Source organism: Dendrobium catenatum, unplaced genomic scaffold (genome assembly GCF_001605985.2).
Source record: "Dendrobium catenatum unplaced genomic scaffold, ASM160598v2 fragScaff_scaffold_231, whole genome shotgun sequence".
Lineage (NCBI taxonomy): Eukaryota > Viridiplantae > Streptophyta > Magnoliopsida > Asparagales > Orchidaceae > Dendrobium > Dendrobium catenatum.
This window is the reverse complement of record NW_021318693.1, coordinates 9487360-9512147: the sequence shown is the minus strand read 5'-3', so window position 1 is coordinate 9512147 and position 24788 is coordinate 9487360. Positions and strand designations below refer to the sequence as shown.

General features: G+C 33.8%; 1 protein-coding gene across 1 annotated transcript in view; it reads right to left on the bottom strand.

Moving 5' to 3' along the window:
- Positions 1-24788, bottom strand: part of LOC110091836 (serine/threonine-protein kinase BLUS1) — a 103736-nt gene that overhangs the window by 22643 nt on the left and 56305 nt on the right. Inside the window, exons 13-20 of the mRNA XM_020816085.2 lie at positions 21067-21203; positions 20722-20816; positions 20609-20647; positions 20450-20509; positions 8749-8850; positions 8565-8616; positions 8439-8491; positions 410-474 (exon numbers count right to left, since the gene is read on the bottom strand). Coding sequence (XP_020671744.1) covers positions 410-474; positions 8439-8491; positions 8565-8616; positions 8749-8850; positions 20450-20509; positions 20609-20647; positions 20722-20816; positions 21067-21203 — 603 coding nt within the window. The remainder of the gene's footprint in view (positions 1-409; positions 475-8438; positions 8492-8564; positions 8617-8748; positions 8851-20449; positions 20510-20608; positions 20648-20721; positions 20817-21066; positions 21204-24788) is intronic.

The window sequence follows — 24788 nt, the reverse complement described above, 5'->3', positions numbered from 1 at the left end:
TCAAAAGAGATTAAAGCTTACAAACAGTAGACAATGTACAAGAAAATGATTAATTAGGAAAAAATAAATTAATATTAGCTTCATGCACAAAAAAAAGGAAAGGCCAAATTAACCCTAGCTACGGGTGCATGGGGCAAATGGATTATATAGTTTTCTACAAATATTTAACACGCATCTTGTTGATAATGTTGACAAGGTTGCTAAATGCTCTGCATTTTTTCACAACTAGCGCTCATTTATTTTATTTTTTCTCAGGAAAGTGTCAAAAAGAAGGTCAACGGTTGTAAGTTAAATACATATGCTCTTTATCACTTTCTCAGTATATTGATAAGACATCTACATGTCAGGTTCATAAATATGTGCCGCATAAGGAAATAAAACAGACTTAAGAAAAATATTGTTGACTTGCCTGGTCTGGAGCTCAGAAATTTTAGCAAGCAGGAGGCGCTCTCTTTCAGTTACTGCTGTATCAACCTGATAAAATGAATAGGTTATTTACCGATTCCTGGAGTAATTTTCTCAACAGATAAACAAAGCGTCAGGAAAATATAGTCATATGAATTAGTCCAAGTAAAATTAATTTCCTTCACCATATTAGAGTAAAAAATGAAAGAAGGCGAGCAGATTATTATGACTCTCAGATCAGGAGCAGATTAGTTTAAAGTGGTCTAAAGTTTAAATACAATCAGTGAATCTTTTATATCAAATAAATATTTAGTATGTTTAACTTAAAATTAGCCAATTGAGAAACCAGAAGTTAGAATACCTTCTTTATTTAATATTTATATATTGAGTTTTGAATGATTAGGTGAAGTGAAAATTTAATGCAACATGCCTTAGACGTTTCATTGATAATTAGATGGGCCTTGTGGCAAAGGGAGAAAAGACCTGTATAGAAAGCTGTGCATTTAGGTTTTCATCATCTCTTTTGTTATCAACAATAAGGCAGCGCTACGAAACAATCAAGGACAAAACCCTGATGCTGAAAGCTGGAATCAATTGGCTGATCTTCTGGTAAAATTGTTGGTTGAGCCAAAAAAAAAAAGATCAAACTCTAGTTGTTGGGCTAGCGGTAGAAGTATCGATATGAAAACAATCAGGAATACTAGGTAAAGCTGACCTTGGACCTCCTAAAACTTTAAGAAAAAGGCTGTCTAAGGGATTACTAGGGTGGGGATGCCTTTGAGACGGTGATTTTCGTTTTAAGATACATCATACAACAGTATCATAACCTTCATAGTGGAGTTGGTTTCATATATATGATCAGAATTTATGGAGATTCTGTAACACCCCAAAATACTCCTAAACAGTACTGTAAAGTGTAAGATGCATAACATAAACATTTTTCTTTTCTTGATATTTAATACAACTTCTCTTTTTAGAAGATCATATAAATCATCCAACCATAATTCAATTTTACTCATTAAAAAATTTGGCTACACTTTCATAACATTATTCAATGGAGCCCAGGTAAACCTGGCATTATCGCCATTGAATTACATAGAGGTCCATTTTGCCTCTTTAGGGGTCCCTTTTACCCCACCTGCTATGCAGGTATCATATTATCTGGGTCCCTTTTGCCCCTCATGTGATACAGGTATATTATCTAAGGTCTCTTTTGCCCCACCTGTAATTACAGTTATACATCATTTGTAGCAAAACTTTACTTTTCAATTGATATTCATAAAACTTTTCAATGTTCATAAGTCATACTTAAGTTATTGCATTCTTTCATAATCATTGTTGTGATCACCAGTGTACAATTAAAAATGCACACCATAAGCAAGTAAATTGACATCTTTCCAAAACAATATCAAATAGGAAAACATTTAGATTAACATACTAAACATTGTTTTACACTTACCTGATTTCATTATGTATCTGATTGTTCATACCTGAAAACTTGAATTAAAAATACTTTCTATACATTAAACAAATTTCATAACCTTTTACTTTAATGCATTCAAAATCAATCTTCATGCTTATAAATGAAAGTTCTAAAATCTGAATATAAATGCATTACTTGCATCCTTTACGAGTGATCTCTTCCAAACCTATATCACATAACCTTCTTCTTTGATACACTAACCCAAAACCTTCTTTCTCTATAAATATACGAATAATCCTACAATATAATTGATATAGTTGCTTTAGGAACTATTATCAAATTTATAAAAAACTGAAAGACAATTATAAAATTATCATACAAACAATTTGCTTACCTCTCTCGTCTTCCCTATATTTCCTTCTTTCTTTTCTCTTCTTCCACTCAACTTCTTCTTCACTTTTGTTATTTCCTGGATGGCATAACAACTCTACACTTCACTCTCTAACACTGTTATTTATCTACTTTCCTATAATTCCACTGTCAAAACCCATAAATCAAGCAAATAAGAAAAATTGCATTACAGGAATCCAATTTCTTAGCCCTGCCGAAATTCAATTACTTACCTGCCTTGCACTGAATCCACAAAGTAAACCAAATTTCTTTTTCTTCAGCCTTTGCACTATGCGCTGCCCTCTACCTACAGGGAGAATTCCGCCTCTTGCTACAGGAGGATTTGCGAATTCCCTGAACAGGCTTTGCGGCTTTTTCTACTGTCCCGAGAGAGCACCCAAATCTGCTACTGAACCCTTCCTTTCACTGTGCTGTATTTCTTCTACAGAATTTGGCCGAAATCTTCCTCTATGTGCCGAACTTCTCTACAAGAGTGCAGTGCCGAATGCACCATCACAGAATTGCTAACTACTTTTTTTTTTAGAACACAGCCTTTCCCAAGTCTTTATTTACACGTAACTGCTTTATATTATGTCTAATTGCTGTTGTAAAACTCCAAACAGAGGAATTAGGTGTAAGAGAGCCCACACACTCTTCCTTAACTGCTATCATTCTTATCCAATGAAAATATCCATTTCCAAATCACTTGGCTGCCGTGAACTGTTATCTTTATTTACAGTTTTAGAGAAAGCATCTTTTCAAAATTATGATGCAATTATGACTTATCAAAGTAAATTACTTAACAGTACATCTTTACGTAATACTTTACTATTATTAACTTAACTATTTTACTTCTATTAATTATAGTTAGCCTTAATTTAACAACTAGAGATTATTAAACTTCAAATTAAATTTTAAAAGTATAATTAAATAAATTTACATTCTTCATACCTGAATTCTGGACCTTACAGATTCAACTAATATGCATAGGTGGAGTCTAGATATGAATTTCAGGAGTATTTCCCACTGCATAAATGAAGAGGACATGTAGGAACATACATGCTAATAGCAAATTAAAAGCTCACAATGTGGTGCGTGCACCACCTTGTGTAATAAGGCAAGAGGTGTTAAAAAGCAAGTCTTGTGCACTATTAATGAGTTATTGCAAAACATGCATTTTCTTTGTGCCGTACGCCATTTTAACAACAACAACAAAAACAGCATCAAGCCTTTATCCCACTATGTGGGGTCGGCTACATGAATCTTTTTTCTCCATTGTGTCCTATTAAAAGTCACATTCTCGTTTAAATCTAATAAAGAAATATCATTTCTAATATTTTCTAACGAAGTCTCTTTAGGTCTGCCTCTACCTTTCTTAATATAAGTCAAATCTAGTACCTTTACTTTCCTAACCTGGTCATCGAAAGGCTGCCATTTTAGGTGACCAAACCATCTAAGACGACTCTCTCTAATCATATCTTCTACTGGAGCTGCTCCAACCTTTTCACGTATATGCTCACTTCGTATCCTATCTCTAAGGGTAAAGCCACACATCCACCAGAGCATTCTCGTCTCTGCCACACTTAACAAAGTATTATGCTTCACTTTTAATGGCCAACATTCGGCACAATAAAGCATTGCAAGCCTCACCACCATCTTATAGAATTTTCCCTTAAGTTTGAGAGGTACTTTTCTATCACACAACAAGCCCGATGCAGTCCTCCACTTCAACCATCCAACTTGAATTCTGCCGATAATATCCCCATCAGTTTCACCATCACTCGGAACAATAAATCTAAGATATCTAAAACAAGTACTCTTATTAATGACTTGATCACCCAAAGTCACAATCCCCTCACTAGGTCTATTACTACTAAAATTACACTCCATTCCATTTTAGATTTACTCAAGCGAAAACCTTTATACTCTAAGGTTGACCTCCATAATTCAAGTTTACCTTAAACTCCCTCTCTAGTCTTATCAACAAGAAGAATATCATCAGCAAAAAGCATACACCAAGGTATATCCTCTTGCAAATATCTAGTGAGAACATCCATGACTAAAGCAAAAAGATATGGGCTTAAGGCTAATCCTTGATGTAACCCAATCGAAATAAGAAAATACTTAGTCAAACCACCTTGTGTTTGAACACAAGTAATAGCTCCTGCATACATATCTTTAATGATTTAAATATAAGCATTATTAACTTCGTTATTTTCAAGAACTCTCCATAGCACTTCTCTTGGAACTTTATCATATGCTTTTTTTCTAAATCAATAAATATCATATGTAGATCCTCCTTATTTTCTCTATATTTCTTCATCAAACCTCTTAATAAATGTATGGCTTCCAAAGTCGACCTATCCGGCATGAATACAAATTGATTTTGAGAAACATTAGTATCACGCCGTAACCTAGCTCCATAACTCGCTTCCATAGTTTTAAAGTATGACGCATTAACTTAATTCCTCTATAATTCACACAATCTTGTGCATCACCTTTATTCTTAAAAATAGGAATTAACACACTCATTCTCCACTCATCTGACATCTTTTAGTCTTCAAAATAGTATTAAAAAGTTTAATAAGCTAAGAAATTCCTTCATCTCCTAAGCATTTCCACACCTCTATTGGAATATCATCAGATCCAACAGCTTTTCTACCATTCATTTTCTTTAAAGCCTCTCTAGATTCGGTTTTACTAATACGCCGATAAAAAACAAAAATATTTATTTTCATTTAGGGTGCTAAGGCAACTACAGTCAATCTTATTTTCATAATCTTAACTAAAATTTTAGCAAAATATCTCATCCACCTTTGTTGAATATCTTCTAGGAAAAGTATTTTTTGAACTTTATCCTTAATACATTTCACTTGAACTAAATCCTTACTACTATCTCTTTGTTTGGTTAGCTTATAAATATATTTCTCCCTCCTTAGTATCTAATCTATTATATAAATTACTAAAAGCTAAGGTCTTTGCATCACATATTGCTTTCTTAGATTCCTTACGAGCCTCTTTATATCTTTTCTAATTATCAAAATTTTTACAATTAAACCAAATTTTATAACAAATTTTCTTATTTTTAATCTTTTCTTGCACATTTGGATTCCACCACCAACTATTATTACTAATAGAAGTTTTTCCCTTTGATACTCCAAGCACATTTTTTGCAATATTCTTAATATCACTAGCCACTTTTTCTTACATTACATTAGCATCCTCATGCACAGACAAAATCTTAAGATCTAAAAACTTACTCTCAAATATATTTTTGTTAATATTCTTTAAAAGCCCCTATCTAATCCTAGAATATCGTTTTACTTTATTTTTTATTTTTTACTCTCTTATCTTAAAGTCCAAAACTAATAATCGATGTTGGGTATACAATTTTTCACTCGGAATAACTTTATAATCGTTGCAATCTAAACCATCTAATTTTGTTATAAGAAAATAGTCAATTTGAGTTATACTATATCCATTTTTAGCTCATTCCTTTTCTTAAATAAGATATTAGCAATTAAAAAATCATAAGCTAAACAAAAATCTAATATGATGTTGCCACCTTCATTTGTCGTTCCAAACTCATGGCCACCATGAATGATTTTAAAATCATCTACATCTCTACCAACATGTTCATTTAAATCTCCTCCAATAAAAACTCTTTCTTGAAGAGATATATTTTATATTAATTCTTCTAAGTCATTCTAAAAAATTAATTTTGAACTCATCTACAAATCTACTTGAGGAGCATAAGTACTAATAATATTAACAATCTTAGCATCAACAACAATCTTTAAAGCTAAAATTCTATCTCCAATTTTTTTTAATTTTTATAACATTATCCATAAAACTCTTGTCTATAATAGCACCTATACAATTTCTACTATGACTCCTACCTGAATACAAAAATTTAAATCCTAAACTATCAATCTCCTTAGCCTTCTCTTCAACCGATTTAGTTTCCTGAATGCACAGAATATTTAACTTCCTAGAATCATAATATCGATTAATTCCATTAATTTTCCTGTAAGGGAACCTATATTCCAAGTTTATATCCTAATTTTAGTTTCATGGACTAGCTTATTTGACCACATCCATCCTTGATGTGGAAACCCTTGCCTATTTAAGACTACACCCGGGCGCCATTTTAACAACTCATTTTATTTCTTGAAATTAGAGTTAATATTATTTAATTAATTTTTAAATTAATCTTATTTTTTATTAGGGTTTTAATATCACTTACACGATAAATCACACACAAACTCTGCCCGACTTGTCTTCACAACCATTTGATGGAGATATCTTTTTGGCACTTTGATGGAGTCAGCCTTTTTGCATGATGGATGGCTTGAACTTTTTGGCTCATATTCTCAACTCTTGACAATACCACCTTTTCAAATGGCACTTGGTTTCTCTTGGCTCACAAATCTCAAGGGGACAACTTCGTATGACTACTATATCCTTTTCACTTGCAGACTCTCATCTCTTCAACCTCCCTTCAACTTCTGCTCTCACGACTACAATCTACCTCATGGCTGCTTGGACTAAATTTGCATGTGACAACCAACATCACAAAAAGGATGCAACTTCTGTAACTAAATTTACTTGAGATGGCTTATGAACCCTTGAGACAACCGACACTTCACAAAAGAATGCATATGACAAAGAGGCTCTTCGATCTTATTCTTAGCAAGCATTTTCTCTTTACTTTTTCTTTCCTTACTATTTAACCTTCATTTAATGTTTTTTCTTCCTTATTTGATCTAATATGATTAATATTTAAACCTAACATTTTCTTCTTTAACCTGCAAAAATGTAATCTTAATATTTAGGACAATGCTAAGTCACACTATTCCAATGTTTCATTCATTAACTACTGAAAAAAAAAATTATCTAATTTATGTGAAAATTTTAGGAAAAATCCACAGTTAAAATGTGTTGTCTTGGTAAAATAAAATGATACTAGTTGTGATGGCTATAAAAAAAGAAATTATTTGTCATAAACAACATTAATTTGTGGGTTAAGAAAAATGCTTAAGTTTGTGGTAGCTACTTCAACATGTGAATTATTAAATTCAAGGGTGTATAAGCAAAGGAGTAGAAGAAACAAATCAATGAAATGCCACATTGAGATGAAATTAGTAATGAGTTGAGTATGAACATTACTAATGAAGGACTTTTTAGGATTCCTCATGCTAAGAGAAAAAGGACCACTAATAAACCTGGTTATAATTTTTTTAAAAAAAATAATTTATAATTATTATAGAATAATATTTTGATATTTAAATAATAATGAAGATTGTTATATAACTCTATCTGATGAGTGGCTAAATGTGGTCAAAGATATCAACATTTGCAACTTTCAAAGATCAAAATACTCGGCTATACCAACGTAATTGGTATGCATTTCAACAAGAACAAACATATATTGCATATGAACTATGAACATAAGACTTAACAATTTAGTAGTCTAAATATTTTTTTTTGGATGCAACTTCATAGCAAAATAAGCAAGATGGATCATAGCTGCCTCAAAGTGTGAACTCTAAAAATTCACATGCCAGCTCTGCTGAGAGAATTATTAGTGTTTTGGGTCAAATTTCAGAAGGCATATTAAGTTGCAAGTAAGACATTACTCAGAGATTTTTACTCATTTCACAAAAACTTAATCATCTAGTTCCATATTTCTCATAAGCAGAAGCTCATATGATTAATTGTCATCTCAGTGATGAGAGTGAACTTTTGATTAAGGCTAATCGGTAAAAGCAAAGTACTTAGCATATAATAGAAGAAATTTGATATATGATTTGAGAAATGGTGGGGAATGATGATGAATCCAAACAATATCCTATGGATGCCTAGTCTCAGGTTATTATGAAACTTCATCTATTTAGTTAAAAATTAGTTAATTTAACCTAATTCAATGATCCTAATCAGCAGTTATAAATTAAATCTACATTACAAAAAAAATGATAAAACTAACTCGTTTAGAACACAAAGTAGGCCTTAAGCCTCCAATCTTACTGTCAGCAAACCATTCTCATTTAAACAATAATAAGCATAATCCATAAGCTTAGGCCTTCCTTTTTATGAAGTACAGAACTTGATTCAGATTGTTAAAAACTTAAGTTGAATAGATCTAAAACACATAAATATATATATATATATATATATTCCATATTTATCATAAGAAAATTTAATTAAATAAAAAACTCACCAGATTGTCTTCCTCAGAGTTTTGTTGTTTCAATGGCATACCAGCCTGGAAAGCTGTAAGGTGTCCACGGGTTTCTATAAATAATTTCAGGTTTAGAGAAATAAACAATAAAAGACAAACACGTACCATCAACAATACCATTTTGTTGGAGGCTATTCAACAGATTAGTAAGAAGATCCTGATAACCAACCACATTAAGGATATTGTTATCTCTACCATTCTTGAAAATAATAGAGAAGTTTATAGGAAAAAACATGGAATTGCAGTAATGGAGAACTATTTCACAGTTAAATAAAGCATTCTGATGTACCTGTTGAAACGAAGTCTGCTGAAAAAGATTCTGGAGGTGAGGCATCAAAATAGAAGCAGGTAATGCGCTGTTGATGTTATCCTTTTCATGCAGATTAAGAGGCTGAAAAATGGGGGAAAGAGAGTACAAGAAGCTATAATTTCATGGAATAACAGACATAAGTGAAAAGAATCATAAAAATAAGTTTAAATCAGTACAAATAAATACACTAAATTATATTTTCTTCAAACAATTACCTATTACAAGTACATAGAAATCCTCAAAAACAGGGAAAAAAAAAAACTTACCGACCTTTGCTACAAGTATCCTGTTACTAAAAAATTGTCAAGCAAGCTATTTTACTCCCTTAATTGCAGTATTTCAAATGACACTGAAATCAGATTTCATCGAGTTTAACAAAATTAAAAGCTTTGAAAAAAACAAGGTGCTACTAAGGGTCTATTTGGTTTGCTAAAAAGGACTAGAGAGTAATACAATGTAAAATAAATTCAATGCATTTAAAATGTTAGGACTTGGTTGCATGATTGAAAATAAATGCAACTTTTTTTTTGTTTGTAGAAAAATAAATGCAGTGTAAAGCCCTACAATAGTGGTGGGGTTTAGTGGCGGGCAGTAGTAGCACCAAAGAGTGGTATTAGCTACTGATGGCCTATGACATTGGCAGACATTGACGAAGATTGGCAATGGAAATGATTTGAGAAATGGTGGGGATGATAAGCCATCTTCAATGGTGGTAGACGGCAACGGGCAGCAACAACTATGAGAACCGAATGGATCGGTTCAATCCATCATATATCGAAAGTAGGCGGAGTCGAACAGGAGCGAGCGAGCGAGTGCAAGTGGGGGCACTGGGTCAAGTGAGAGAGCAAAGACGAAGCAAAAAAGGCAAGTTGACGCCTACAATTCAAGAACATGCAGGAACAGAAGCAATCATGGGCAAGCAGCCATGACTCACATGGAATAAGTTGAGAATGCTCATTCCAATGGTGTCGAACATTAAGGAGAAGTTTTTATGTGTGAGAGGAATTTTGTTCGAAGAAATAGCTTGCGTTAGTTGAAGTCAATCGATAGAGAGATGGATTGTTCGATTTTGAGCACCATAATATTCGACTGAAAGGAAGAGGAATGTTAAGAAGATGAATTTGTGAGTTTTCATTTTGAACAGAAGAGAATGAGAAGCATGTGTATTCAATAGGAACAAAGAAGAAGTGTAAGTTATTTCCTATTTAAATTTAGAAAGAAAGAAATGTAGAATTTTCATTTTGACTAAAACAGTTATTATATGATTGTTCAATAGGAAGAAGTTTCGGTTGGTAAAAATCTCGATTCAATTAAGAAGATGGAAATTTGAGGTAAGCAAGAAAAACTGTATAAACCCAATTTTAATCATTTTCTAGGATATAATAAAGTATGTCATTAGAAAAAAAAAATTGAAAAAACACTTATTTATTTGAAGGCCTTTGACAATGCTTTAGCAATATTCGATGAATGCAACGTTGTCTTTGAAGATGTCTAATGCAGCCGATGTTATTTTGACAACATTATACATCTAAATATTACTACTAATAAAAATTAATGCAAGTATCATTATTTCAGATAGGGGAAGTTAACAGTTGAACTACGACAAAGTATCAAAATGACAGAAAAGTTCTAGAGAAAATTTAGGTAAGATTTTAAAAATAAAAATGGTGAATTAATTTGAAGTTAATTAAAGTACAGTTGAAAGCCTGAAAGGTAACAGTGCAGATTCATATAATTATGTACATGACTTCAGATGTTGCATTAAAGAAATTCACTTAAGAGCTGAAAAAATTTGGAAGGATTTCAGCACACGAAAAGCAGTAAAGTGGGTGATTGCATTTATTTTATAGCAATTATATTTTTCTATTTTGATTCAATGTAATTATTTGATATTGTATCAGGCATGTATAGTTGTTACATTTTAAAGCATCTATTATGCATTAAATTGAGAAAAACTAAGCAATCAAAGTTACAATATGATATATATAAATGTAAAAAATGACTTATATAAAATTGATAGGCATGAGTAAAGAAAAATGAAATGAAAAAGTTAAATTATAATATATAAATGGAAAGTATTGAAAGGGAAAAGATATATGCAAGCACATACAGGATTTCACAGTAAGAATCGGTCCAGCCGGTTGGTTCAATTGAACCGTCCCTAATTAAATAGCGAGATCAGACAAAGAAGCGGACAAAGCAAACGGGCCACAAGCAGGCGCGAGAGCAACTAGCGAGAACCGTTCGTGGGAATATGCAAGGAAACATGTTCAAAAATGAAAACCAACGACTCCTCGGGAGGGATAAGTGCGATTCATTCACCAAGTGAAAGAAAAACGTGAGGAAAGCTCTGTGTTGAGAGTGAACTGTGTTGAGAGGAGAATGAGCATTGATGTCATTTCGCCTTCTGGTCGCAGCCAACTTTGCAATCAAGCAAGGAAAAGGAGTTCGAGCAAGCATCAAGTATTCGTGTTTCTTTTGATTAAAATGATCAACATTTATTTGTTTATAAATGATGATAAAAAATTTATTAGAAAATGAGAGTACTTTAAATTATTAGTTAATTAGATGGAGAGAGAACAAATTTTAGCATAAATTGATAAATAAAATACAAGAGTAATTAGTTATTTTAATAAGTAATTAGAGAGAGAAGAGAAATTTATGTGATATAAAGAAATATTATCATAATAAAATAATACTTAATCATTAGAATTATGAGAGTAATTTAATGTTAAAATTTAAGAATATTATGAGTTGAAGATAAATTATAAAATATAATGTATTTATGTAGGTATCAAACTCTCGACAACGAAGTGATTATTAAAGTAAATTGTTAAAGCATCCAACTTCGAGGTGAGTACTCATTTCTTTTAATTACAGTAATGATATTTGTTTCTCCTATGTATGATGCATCAAATACTGTTATTATTTAATTGCTTATTATTAATATGCTATGAACTAATGTTATATGAATTTTCTTTACCAAAGAAAATTGATCATGTTGAACTAGAAAACTTGAATTTACTATCATATAGATATCATTTATCACAAATCATGATGTTTATTATATAACTCCATATGAAAAGATATGAAGAAGCTAAATGATATGATTTATGTAGTATATTTGCATGTGTATGTTGACTGATATAGTACACCCCCTTATGGTACAAGCTGGGGACGCAATGTACCCGTACATGTAAATGAAAAATGTTATGAAAAAAGAAAAGGAAATAGAAATGTAGTACCTTCATTGGTACAAAATTAAACGGTGGCTTCTCTGACGATTATATTATTTATGAGAAAGAAGAAATATATAAATAAAGATATTGAATATGCATAATATTGAAAGTCTTGAAATGAAATAAATCTAAATGGAATTATTTTATGATATGAATTGAAATGCTCATGCATATTATTTCAATTGTCTTTAGTTACTGTAATTTAAAAGCATATTTTACTCACTGAATTGTGGCTTACTTTTAGTTGCTCTAATAATTTCAGGTATAATTTAATTAACTAAAATGAGCAGAAGAGGTGAAAATATGTATCATAGGTGCGGCGCACCAAATGAAAGATATTTAATTCATTTAAAATCAGTTTATATTTTTAAGTTTAAGTTACTCTTTTTGTGTATTGGAGATAGATTTAACAAATAAAAATTTAATATATCATCCGACCACCTGTGCTCACCTCGTTAATTTGAACTTCCGGGCCAGGTCGTGGCATTCACCCCCTTAAGTTATTAACTGGAGATGCAACGTACTAGTGTATGATAAAAAAATAAAAATTCAATAAAATTTTACTTTGCATTCCTTTCTCATCAAACCAGATACAAAAATTTTTAAAACTCATATATTTGGAATACTTTATACTCACTTTTCATCAAACCAGACAACCCCTAAGTATTTTCCAAAACTAAATTACACTTGTTCAAAAACACATTTCACGTTTCAATCTCCGATCACCTCCATTTACTTCTCATGTAAGTGAAAATTTTATATTCTAGCCACAACTGGTAGGCACTAAAACAAGCAATATAATAAACCCAAAAAAGGTTGATACCAACTTCTAAATTAAGTTATAAAGTGTTGTTATATTTCAAAATGTTAGGAATGAAAAACTCAAAGTTTTAAAAAAGCTAAAAGTTCAAAAATCCAAAATATTTTGTACCCTTATTAAACTAATTTAAATTGATTTAGTATTAGAATTAATTAACATATGATTTAGTTTCAATATTGCGATAGCCAAAGGTATTGTAATGTATCTTTCTCCTTTCCATTTCCACTAATGAAAGCATGCAACTGGCGATGCTTTTAAATGATGGTTTGGATGAATCAAAATTATAGATTATTAAGTTATTATATATATATATATTTAATTTTGAATTAAATTGAGTTGGAAAGTAAAAAAAATGAGAAAATGATAAAAAATGCAAAACCCAAAAATTTTGATCGTAAGCGTTGCATGCATTTCGATGCGTCGCGGCGAAATTTAAATAAATTTTCAAAGTCGTCGGATTTCGACGAAAATAATTTTATAAAATTATACATAAAATTTCGAGCAAATCAGTAGAAAAGACTTAGATGGAATTTAGCATAGATTTGAAATTAAAAATTGTCGAAGTTTTCAAATAATATAAATATGTACTAGAATACCACTAGAATACCCTTATCTTCTTTATGGTCTTTTAACATACTTAAGGGCAAATAGGACAATTGGCATTTTTTTCCTAACCGCCCATTCTTAAGGGGACCGAATGGATTTGGTCCCCTCATTCGCTCAGTTCGATTCATTCGGCCGAACACAAGAGGGGCAGCGGGAGGCTTCATGGGCGACTCCGGCGGCGGTTTCTGACGGCCAGTCTTGGGGGAAAACGTAGAGGAAGACTAAGGGAGAGTTAAAGTATGTTCTTAAGGCAAGAAATCCTCTTTTTCACATAGATTTTTAGAAGAGAAATTTCTAGGGTTTTACAAAAACTTAGAATTTCTTTGGGAAATGAATCGATAAGGTTAGGAAAAGTAATTTAACCGTAAAAACGAAATTTTTCCCAAATTTTGTGAGTTTGGGAAATTTTTCCCAAATTTTGTGAGTTTGGAAAAATTAGAGTTTACATATTTTTGGATTTTAAGAAAATTCACTTAATGGTTACTATTCCAATGGATGAATGGACCATAGGGATGTTTTTAATGGTGGAAATTAAGTTTTTCGCAAAAATTTTATTTTCATAATTTATGAATTAAATAAATCCGAAAATACTAAACTCTAACTATTAAATTAATAATGGGGTAGTGTTGGCATGCAATTGGAATGAAATTAGTGAAATTATGATTTCCAAAATTTTAGGTTAATTATAAATCATAAAATTTAATTAATTTTGTTTTAATTAAGAAATTAGTGAGGGTTCATTTTGGTTGATGTATGGATTTAGACGAATTAGGGAGGTTTAAAAATTAGAGATTTATTAAATCCGAAAATAGAAATTTAATTAATTATTAAAAAAAATGTATTATGATTAAGGCTTAGTAATAAAGTTTGTATTTACATTTATACTTAGGTGTTGATTATAAAAGAGCGCCTCGAGCATAAGCGACGTCGTTGAGATTTACTGTACTTGTGAGGTAGGTATTCATACCTCTTTTAAGTTTATAAGTTTCTCTTTCATTAATGTTAAAATTATACATGCTTTAACGTTTTAATTTAATTAAATTACAAGTCATACTGCAATATGTATTTTCCCTTTTAGAGTAAATTTTGAACATGTAAAATTTTAGGAAAACATTTGATCATGAAACATTATTAGACAGACACATGAATTGATGAATGATTTAATTTTCTTATGTTAAGTATGAAATGATTGAATGTGCATGATAATTTGGAATACCAAATGGTAAAAGGCTCTTTGGGACAAATGATAGAGGGCTCCTTGGAACAAATTGGTAAAGGACTCTTCGGAGTACATGAAATGAAATGTTTGACCAAATTTAAATGTGTACCTGATCAATACAAATTATTGGTACTTCCGGGATGGGTGTATACAATTAAGACTATGCATTCTACGATTCTTTGCATATAAGAATGGTAAAGGAAAAGTTAAGAAAAGAAAATGAAATTAAGGAAAGAGTTATGGATTTAAATGTTATGCATTCCAAATGTTACCTGGATTACACATACTTAAGATTCTCATGTTATTTCAGTCTTTTCTTATGAAAAGTTTACTGCATAATGTTTCTTCTTTCCTTGCATTATGAATTTAATTGAGATATTTATTACCTGCTGAGCATTAGCTCACTCCTACTTGTGGGAATGTTTTTCAGGAGAACTTGTTAAGGATTAATGGCAGAGAGACCGGTTACTTACCAGCATAGATCGGTTTAAGGAAGCTAAGCGGTTTTTTATGGTTAATAGTTGGATTGTATTAATTGTTGTGTCATGGACTACTGTTATGCTTCTCTTTATGTTTTAAGACATGTTATGATTTTGATTTATTAGAAATGTTTGTATTAGAAGTTTAGTGGCTATTTCTTATGTTATTAATGGATATTTATCGAGTTGATATTAATGATGAAAAGAATGTATTAAGTTTATATTTTTGTTACCGTACGATCGTCTATTATCACCCCGTTAATTCGAGCTAACCGGGTCAGGTCATGATAAAAAATGGTCCCTCAACTCTTTGTGGGGGACCAAAATAGTTCCCAACTATTTTGAGGGACCAATTTGGTCCCTCGACTCCTCCAAATGAGACTTTTTTTAATGATTTTGCACCTTTTAAAATTTTTAATACTTCCTACTCCTAATTCTTATTTTGACGCCGCTCCTTAAAAAAAACCCGATAAAGGTGACATTTCTACTGAGGTATATAAAAAATCAAATAAAACAACCACTCCCCATCTTTCTCTTTTTCCTTTCTAGCATTCATTGGCTCAGCTATCATAGCATCCGCTTCAAATTGCTGGCTAGCCACATCCCCATCATCTAAATCATGGAAAGAAGCAGCAGACTAACAAGATGAACACGATACCAGCAGCATGAACAAGGCGACACCCTAATACCTCGAACATGTTCCAGGTGCTTAATGGCTTCAGTACCAAGATTCCCCTGCTGAAAGGTAGTTGATACAAACAATATCAACGAATGCAGCAAAGAACAGGAGAGGAATAATGACCATTCCCTTTAGGCGCCTCTCAATTCTCTAGTTGTGAACTGAATGCCCACTCCGAGACTTCTACCTGAGCTTTATAATTGCTTGCTACTTTAGGGATAGGGAGCACAAGCAGACTTCTTGCTACCATCACACACACAACATCCTCCTCAATTCCTCCATCAGCATTGTAGGCAAGCTTCCAAAAAGAATAAGAAGCTGTTATTTTTGTATTGCATAAAGGGCTTCCTAGATCAGGCTCGGCAGTCAATTAGAAAAATGGGAGAGAATTAAGTTCTATCTTATTATCCATTTAGTAAATGTTAATGGATTGGGTAAACGTAGGTAAAAAAATATGCCCTTAAAACCAATTTTGACACCCTCAGTGCAATGCATCATGTTGCTAAATGCTTTTTTAGTTTTTTTTTTTTTAATCTGATCATGAGGACGCATTTAAAAACAAACAAAAAAATATTAGGATTTTTTTTTTTTTTTTTTTTTTTTTTTTTTTTGAGATCTAACGCATTAGGCTGCAATATATGACAATAAAGTTGTGTTGATGCAAATTGGGCACAAGAAGAAGAGATTTCTCATTTGAAAAATAGAGCATTAATGATTGCAACCATTAAAAAAGCGGACAAGGCATCCGCATTGAGTCGCGCCTCAAGTCGAGGCGGAAGTCATGCGCATCGGGGCTTACGCCTCGAACCATCCAGCGAAGCCTACGATTTTTTCGCACGAGGCATACGCATTAGAGCGTAACGCCTCGATGCAATATGAGGCACCGCCTCAAAATTTTTTTCTTCGGTGTATATGTAAATACGACACAGCCGATTCGTGTTCGTGTATTCGCGTATAGAATTAGGGCTTCTTATAAGAATTGAAAGGCAAATTAGAGGCGAAGCCGTGAGAAAAAGAGACGAAGCCTTGAGGGAAGGAGACGAAGCCGTGAGTGTAGGAGACGAAGTCAGAAGGAGACGACGTAGGGAAAGAAACGAAGCCGAAGTTGTGAGTGCAGCAAACGTTCAGGCATCGGTTAGGCCGGAAGAGCAGGTACGCGGTATTGTGGCCTTGACTTTGACGTGCAGTAACGAAATCTTGAATAACTCCTGATTCGGCTTTCCTTCATTCGTCCGCTTAGTACATGCTCGATACCGAGCAAGTACAAGCTCGGTACCGCTCAGTACATGCTCGGTACCACTCAGTACATGCTCGGTACTACTTAGTACATGCTCGGTACCGAGCCAGTACCGCTCGGTACCGAGCAAGTACATGCTCGGTACTTAGCGGTACATGCTCGGTACCGAGAAAGTACACGCTCGGTACCGAGCAAGTACACGCTCGGTACCGAGCTAGTACCGCTCGGTACCGAGCCGTACATGCTCGGTACCGAGCCGTACATGCTCGGTACCGAGCCGTACATGCTCGGTACCGAGCCGTACATGCTCGGTACCGAGCCGTACATGCTCGGTACCGAGCCGTACATGCTCGGTACCGAGCCGTACATGCTAGATACCGAGCCGTACATGCTCGGTACGCTCGGTATTGAGCATATACAACAAGCAGAATTTCAAAATTGCTCTTATAATATAATTTTGTTCCCCGCCAGGGGGAAGCGCCCCCGACAGACTGGTATATTTCTGTATTCATATTGTTTTATTATTGGTAGTACAACTAATTATTAAAATATGTCCTATTGTTAGCATGACTAGTGGCACAAGAAAGAAAGATCCTGCATGAAAATATGGAACTCAAGTTGAAGTGTCAGGCGAAGGTACAAAGAAGGGATATGTTTAAATGAAATATAATTTCTATGAGAAACACATAACTGGTGGCATCAAGAGATTGAAGGATCATCTAGCCAACACTCATGTCAATGTGGGACCATATGCAAAAGTTCCTGATGAGGTGAAAAAGGAATGTACAAATTATTTAAAGAAGTTTTCCACCACAAAGGAGGTTACACAAAGAAATATGAAAGAGATGATAGAAAACTCTTCTTACTATGGATCACAACATGAAGGTTCTAGTACTGGAAGCCATCTAGTTTCTTCTAATTGAGGCAGTCAGGGGCCCATAGATAGATTTATGCTAAATATTAATAACGGGGAAAACATAAATACTCAGGATATTCAGCCTCCTACAGCTACAAAAGAACTCATGAACAGAGTTTGTTTGGATATCGCCAGATTCATCTATGAAAATGGGATTCCATTTAATGTTGTTAGGAGTCCGTCGTGGATCAATATGTTACGATCTGTTGGAAGCTATGGAATAGGATTCCAACTTCCAAGCATGTATGAGCTGGGGACTAAGATGCTGAATGAGGAGGTTAAGACAACTTCAAAAATGGTGGATGATGTTAAGAAGACTTGGATTGAGACAGGAGTGATAATAATGTCAGATGGTTGGTCAGATATTCGACATAGAAGTATTATTAATTTCTTGGTCAACAATCCATATGGAACAATTTTTTTTCTCAAATTAGTAGATGCTTCAAGCTTTGTAAAGGATGCACAATTATTGTTTGAAATGTTGGATGAAGTTGTGGAGCAAGTGGGAGATGCCTTAGTAGTACAAGTTGTTACTGATAATGCAAGTGCATACAAAGCTGCAAGAAGAATGTTAATGGAGAAGAGGCCTCACCTTTACTGAACTCCTTGTGCTGCACATTGTATTGACTTGATGCTTGATAGATTGGGACAGTTGCCTCAACATAAATCAGCCATATTGAAGGCCAAATTAGTTAGTAAGTTTATATACAATCATTCTTGGGTACTCAGCTTGATGAGAAAGTTCACTGACAAGGAAATTATTAGACCTGCTGTTACAAGATTTGCTACTGCATATTTAACATTGCAGAGATTCAAGGAGTTAAGACAACCTTTGGAAGTAATGTTTGCTTCTGATGAGTGGGATAAAAGTTCATGGGCCAAAAAACAAGAAGGAAAATAAGTTAAAAAGATTGTTATAAAAGACAATTCATTTTTGCGCAGTACAAATTATGCTTTGAAGACAACAGGACCATTAGTAAAGGTGCTTAGAATGGTTGATGATGAGAGGGCCCTAGCTATGGGATTTATTTATGAAGCAATGAATAGGGCTAAAGGAGACATTGCAAAAGAATTGAGAGGTCAAGAAAGTGCCTACAAAGAAATATGGGATATTATAGATGAAAAGTGTGATCGACAATTACACCAACACTTACATGCTGCTGCGTACTATTTAAATCCCCAATTTCATTATGATAAAGATTTTCATGTTGACAAAGAGGTGAAAATTGATTTGTATGCATGTATGGACAGACTCATTTCTGAAGAAGACTACCTCAAAGTGAATGATCAACTTGAGGATTTTCATTTAAATAAGGGAATGTTTGGATTTAGAGCAGCACAAGCATGCTACAAAACACGATCTCCTGGTATGTTTATAGTTTGAGTATTTATAATTTTAATATTAATATTTATATTCAAGTCTTATACTTCAACCAATATTCATAAAATACTATGTTTGTCTTCGTGTAGAATGTTGGTGGGCTCAGTTTGGAGATGATATTCCTGAATTGAAAGCTTTTGCAGTTAAAGTTCTTAGCCTAACGTGTTCGGCTTCTGTATGCGAGCGTAATTGGAGTATCTTCAATCAAATTCATACAAAGAGAAGAAATCGATTGGTGGCAGATCGAATGAACAAACTAGTTTATGTTATGTTTAACAAAAAACTGAAAGATAGACATCTCAAATTGCAAAATCAAGAAAATATTGAGAATGAAATTGACCCTTTGCTTGTTGATGAGCTACAATCTGATGATGAATGGGTTACTCCTAAGAATACTGATGTATCTGAAGTTGAAGCAGAAGGAGAAAGTCATATCAATGAAGAAGGCAATGAAGCAACTACCTAAGTATATAAAAGAAAGAAACAGAGTGAGATTGGAGCTTTAAAAAAATTTAAAGGTATTCTTAAATATAATGAATTATTTTGTATGTTACTATTGTTTCATTTTAGATCTAATGAAATATTAACTAATATAGGAGATAAAGGAAAAAATATTATAGATGAAGAAGAGTTGGAGGATGACTTTGACATTAATTATGAAGATTCTTCTGAAGACAATCAAAGTCATGATGAGCATGCTTTGGGTCTTGATCCTAAGGGGATGTTTTATTTTTAAGTGATTTATTTTAAATCTTGTATTCCAATAATATTATCTTAAAACAAATCTTCATATTCATAGTTGACATAATATTTTGTTATTTTTTGTCATTATTTATAATTTTAAATTAATTTATTTTAATTGTTTTGAGGCTTACGCCTCGCCTCGCTTAGAAAAAACTCGATTCCCGATTTCACTTTTTAAAACGTTGAATGATTGTAATATAATTTCGTCTAAAGAAAGCACCTGACTCACTGAGGCAATCAAAACTAGGAATAAAAACACTAGAGAATGTGACCAAACACTCCACACCAGCCTTGTCTTACATGCAACATTGTATATCAGAACCACCGAAATAGTAAAGGAGGTATAATCAAATTGCATACCACTTGCTTAGAATTAACCAGACAATCGCCGACACTTCCAGATTTTGTAAGCAGTGAACCCTGAACAAGCATAGGTATTGTTACTAGAGGAGGCAGAGAATAATGAACTCATAATTAGTAGAAAGGAAGAAAAAAAAAACTTGAAAAATGAATCCAAACCTGTGATGACCTTCGTGGAATTGTGCTTAAAGGAACATCCTGAAATGCAATTGCATTTTTTCATGCATCAGATGCTGGTGATTTTATAAGTTTTCACTTTACAGGAAAGATACCTTTACAAGTTCAACATTCTCAGATGTAACAGAAAACCGTCCTTTTATCTGTACCACATTTGACCGGGATTTATCCTCTAGTGAATCTCCATATCCTAAAGAAATTAATTACAAAAAAAGGTTAATAATAAATCAATTAAAAAAGCACAAATATGATTCTTTCTAAAGCAGTTAATAAAAGCATACGTTCGAGGGATCTTTAAAGCCACACAAAGGCTTCATTCAATCAGAGAGATTCTACTTCCTAGATCTTTTTCTTGAAATCTCCATTTCATTTTTTCAAATGCAAAATCCATAAGCTAGAAATAAAAAACATAAACCAATAGGTAGACTAATTTTTCTTACCACTTGAATATCGTATGGGAGCAGACAAACTATTAGCAGAGGCACGATTTGGAAGCATCAATGGGCCACTCAAATTTGGAGCCTTTCGTGAATCACGTCTACCTTTCTCAGTTGCCAATATATTCTCAGCATCAGCTCTATTGAAAACAGACTAAACATAAATCAAATACTTTAAATTCAAGTAGTTCAGTCTTTTGAGCATTTCCTTCACGAGGTAAAATTAAGAAATACTGTCCACAACATCAACATGAGATCAAGATTAAAGGGTTTTTAATTTCAGTCTATGCAATATAGCAGTGTTAACAACGTAACAATAAAGGGAGATTGGTTTCACTTATATCCTAGTTTATAATTCAAATAAGAGCAATATTCTAGATAGAACCTAAATTGAACACAATTTAGATAATCTCAAACTTCTTGACTAGAAAAATGATAGGAAAAAAAAAGTTAAAATCACCATTGATATCCTAAATAGAACCGTTTTCAATAAACAAGATAACACTAAACTAAATTGACAGCATTTTACAGTCAAAAGTATTACCCAAATAAAATTATTATCTATATAGAGATACAAATATCCACTTCAACAAGATTTGATTGTAAAAGCACAATACCATAATCAGGAATGCAAAAGAATTTAATTTGACCAATTAATTTGTCATTGTTAAATGGGTGGTGATCCATTTAGAAGTGTTCAACATTCAAATTCTTGTGCAAATACTCCTGCAAGTTCAATGGTTCTCTTTAGTCAATTTTATGGGGTTTCCAAGCGGAAGGCATGTGGGTTCTATTGGATTTCATGCATGCAATGTTAGTGAGATTTTTAGAGACCTTTGTTGATACATATCAAGCTAACGGTCAAGGAAGTCTCACTCAAATTACCGCTAGTGATCCTATACGTGCGCTAAGACACGAAGGCAGAGGCGAGAGGAAGTTAGTGGATTGCCAACCCAACTTTGAACCCACGAGGATCTAAAAAGGCCTATTATTAATACCATAGTTAGATCATTAGATGTTAATCTCCTCCAATTGATTAATTAGTGCTTTGATAGGGTTATTTTAGTTATTTATGTCTTATTTCTACATTTTGAATAGTTAGAAGGATTTTATGTAAACCGTATAAACTTACCTATTTAAAAGCCTTAGGAATGAGAATTGGAGACAAAGTTTGGTGGATCAATTCAATGAATTCTTTTAAAAGTGTTGCTGCCCTTAGGTGCCCCTCTTGGAGTTTACAAGAACCTCCCTCCCTCCTCCCTTCTTCCAGATTCAGCCGAAACCTTTCTTTCCTCCCTCTCTTTCTCTCAACCGCAGGTTTTGTCTTGGAGAATCCAAAATCTCCAGTCCTCCCCAGCCCTCCTGCTATCAAGCCCAAACCCTATTCCTTCTCACACTTCCCCTTGCTGCTGGACACAATAAGCAGCTAGCTGCCAGATTCGGTTAAGCCACCCACTTCTGCTGCAAAGAACATCCCTCTGCGGCTTTCAAGAACCGCACCTCCAGTTTTTCCAGCCTCTGCTCTCAGGTTCTGTTCTTGGAGTCTCCAAGAAACGCATCTCATCGTTCCTCCACCTCTCAGCCATCCAGCCAGGTCTCTGTAGGTTGGAGATAATCCTTCTCCCAGAATTCTGCAACGGGCAGAATTCCAGAACTCTCAGCCTTCAATTCTTGCAATTCAGCCAGCAAGAAACTCCAATTTCAGCCTTCGGAAACCTTCCGATCTCAAAATTTTGTAAGACAGAATTCCAGAAAAACACTCAGCTCTCAGAACTTGCAGATTCAGTAGCAAAGAACTTCAGCCAGATGAAATTGAAGATCCTATGGATAGATGGATTCCATCAGAATCGACAAATCCTTTGCTGTATGAACTGTACAAACTTCAATCATGGATGCACTTATGTACAGAAAGGTACATGAAGAAGAAGCAGCGTTTACAAGATCAATTTCTGAAAGAACAAGAAGATATCCTGAAGAAATATGAAGAAAAGATGAAGAAATATGAAAAAAAGATCAAAGAGTTGGATGCTCCGTCTTCACCTCCTCCAAAGAAAGCAAAAGCTAACTCATCGGTAGATGAGTTTCTCAAGAAGAGGAGTCTGATGTAGGCAAAGGGGGGGTCAACTCAAACCCAAAATAAGTTGGTTTTGACTTCCCTTGAGCTTACAAGCTCAATAAAATTTGAGCTGGAATTTAGCTCATTTATGAGCTGGTCTTTAGTTCATTTATTGAACTAAGGGTTAGCTCATTATTAGCTAAATTTTAGTTCATTAGTTATCTTAATTAATGTAAATTTTATTATAGTTTTTTATGTCTTAAATTTAAGTTTGTCTCTTGGGATTCCAAAATGACTTTTGGAATCCCAAGGTGTTTGTTTTCCCGTGCCTTGGCTCCTTGGCTTCCACGGGTTGGTTGTTTGTGTGCCTTGGCTCCTTGGTTCTCATGGTGGGCTGTTGGTTTTCCGAACTGGGGGCCTTCCCGTGGCTTTTGGTGCCTCGGTTATGTGCGGCCTCTTCGTTTCCCGTGGCTGCTTCTTCGGTTCCCTGGCCAGGCTGTTTTCCCGTTAAAAGCAGCGGGCTTTTCCGTGGCTTATGGTGTTTGGATTCCTATGGGAATTCAATTAGTGTGGCTGTTTATATTCCCCCTTTTATACCTATAAATATGAGGGGTTATGTAATGTTTAAAAAAAAGTGATAAGTTATTTTTGGAAAAGAAATACTTGGGATTTTCTTGAAGAAGCTTGCAAGCTTTGTCCACCTTCTTCTTCCACCTCCTCTGGAAATCTTGCGAGCTCTTTCCACCCTTCTTCTCGGCTTTTAATCTCTTTCTTCTCTCCGCATGTGACCACCTCACCTGTATCCCTCTTCTCAAAAGTAAGCAAGTTTAGGGTGTCTTGGTCGAGTCGAATTTGTAAGTTTCTTTTAATTTGAAATGTAAGAGTTTGTTCTTCCTATTATCTAGTAAGTGTGTCCCTATAATTAGCTACGTGTTCGTTTTATTTCGTAAAAGATCCTTTCCTCTTCTTTTAGGTCGGGTGGTGAATCTCTTTTGTGCGCAGAGGTCCTCGGGTCCCCCATCCCCCGGATTTTTTCCAGCATCATTTTTGGTATCAGAGCAGGTTAGGAAGTCCAGGGTGGTTTGTCAAATCTTGTTTTGATTTGTCAAGTCAAGTCTTATTATAAATTTTGTCAATCTTGTGAGTCTAAATTTTTTAGGTTGAGTCTTTTGAATCTTTCTTTGAGTCTTGTTTTTTGAGTCATTTTAAAAATGGAAAAAGACAAAAAAAAATTGAAGAAAGCAAGCTAGATGAAATTGAAGATCCTATGGATAGATGGATTCCATCACAATCGACAAATCTTTTGGTGTATGAACTGTACAAACTTCAATCATGGATGCACTTATGTACAGAAAGGTACATGAAGAAGAAGAAGCATTTAAAAGATCAATTTCTGAAAGAACGAGAAAAGATCCTGAAGAAATATGAAGAAAAGATCAAAGAGTTTGATGCTCCGTCTTCACCTCCTCCAAAGAAAGCAAAAGCTAACTCATCGGGAGATGAGTTCTCAAGAAGGGGAGTCTGATGTAGGCAAAGGGGAGAGGGGGGGGAGGGGGAAGGGGTCAACTCAAACCCAAAATAAGTTGGTTTTGCTTCCCTTGAGGTTACAAGCTCAATAAAATTTGAGCTGGAATTTAGCTCATTCATGAGCTGGTCTTTAGTTCATTTA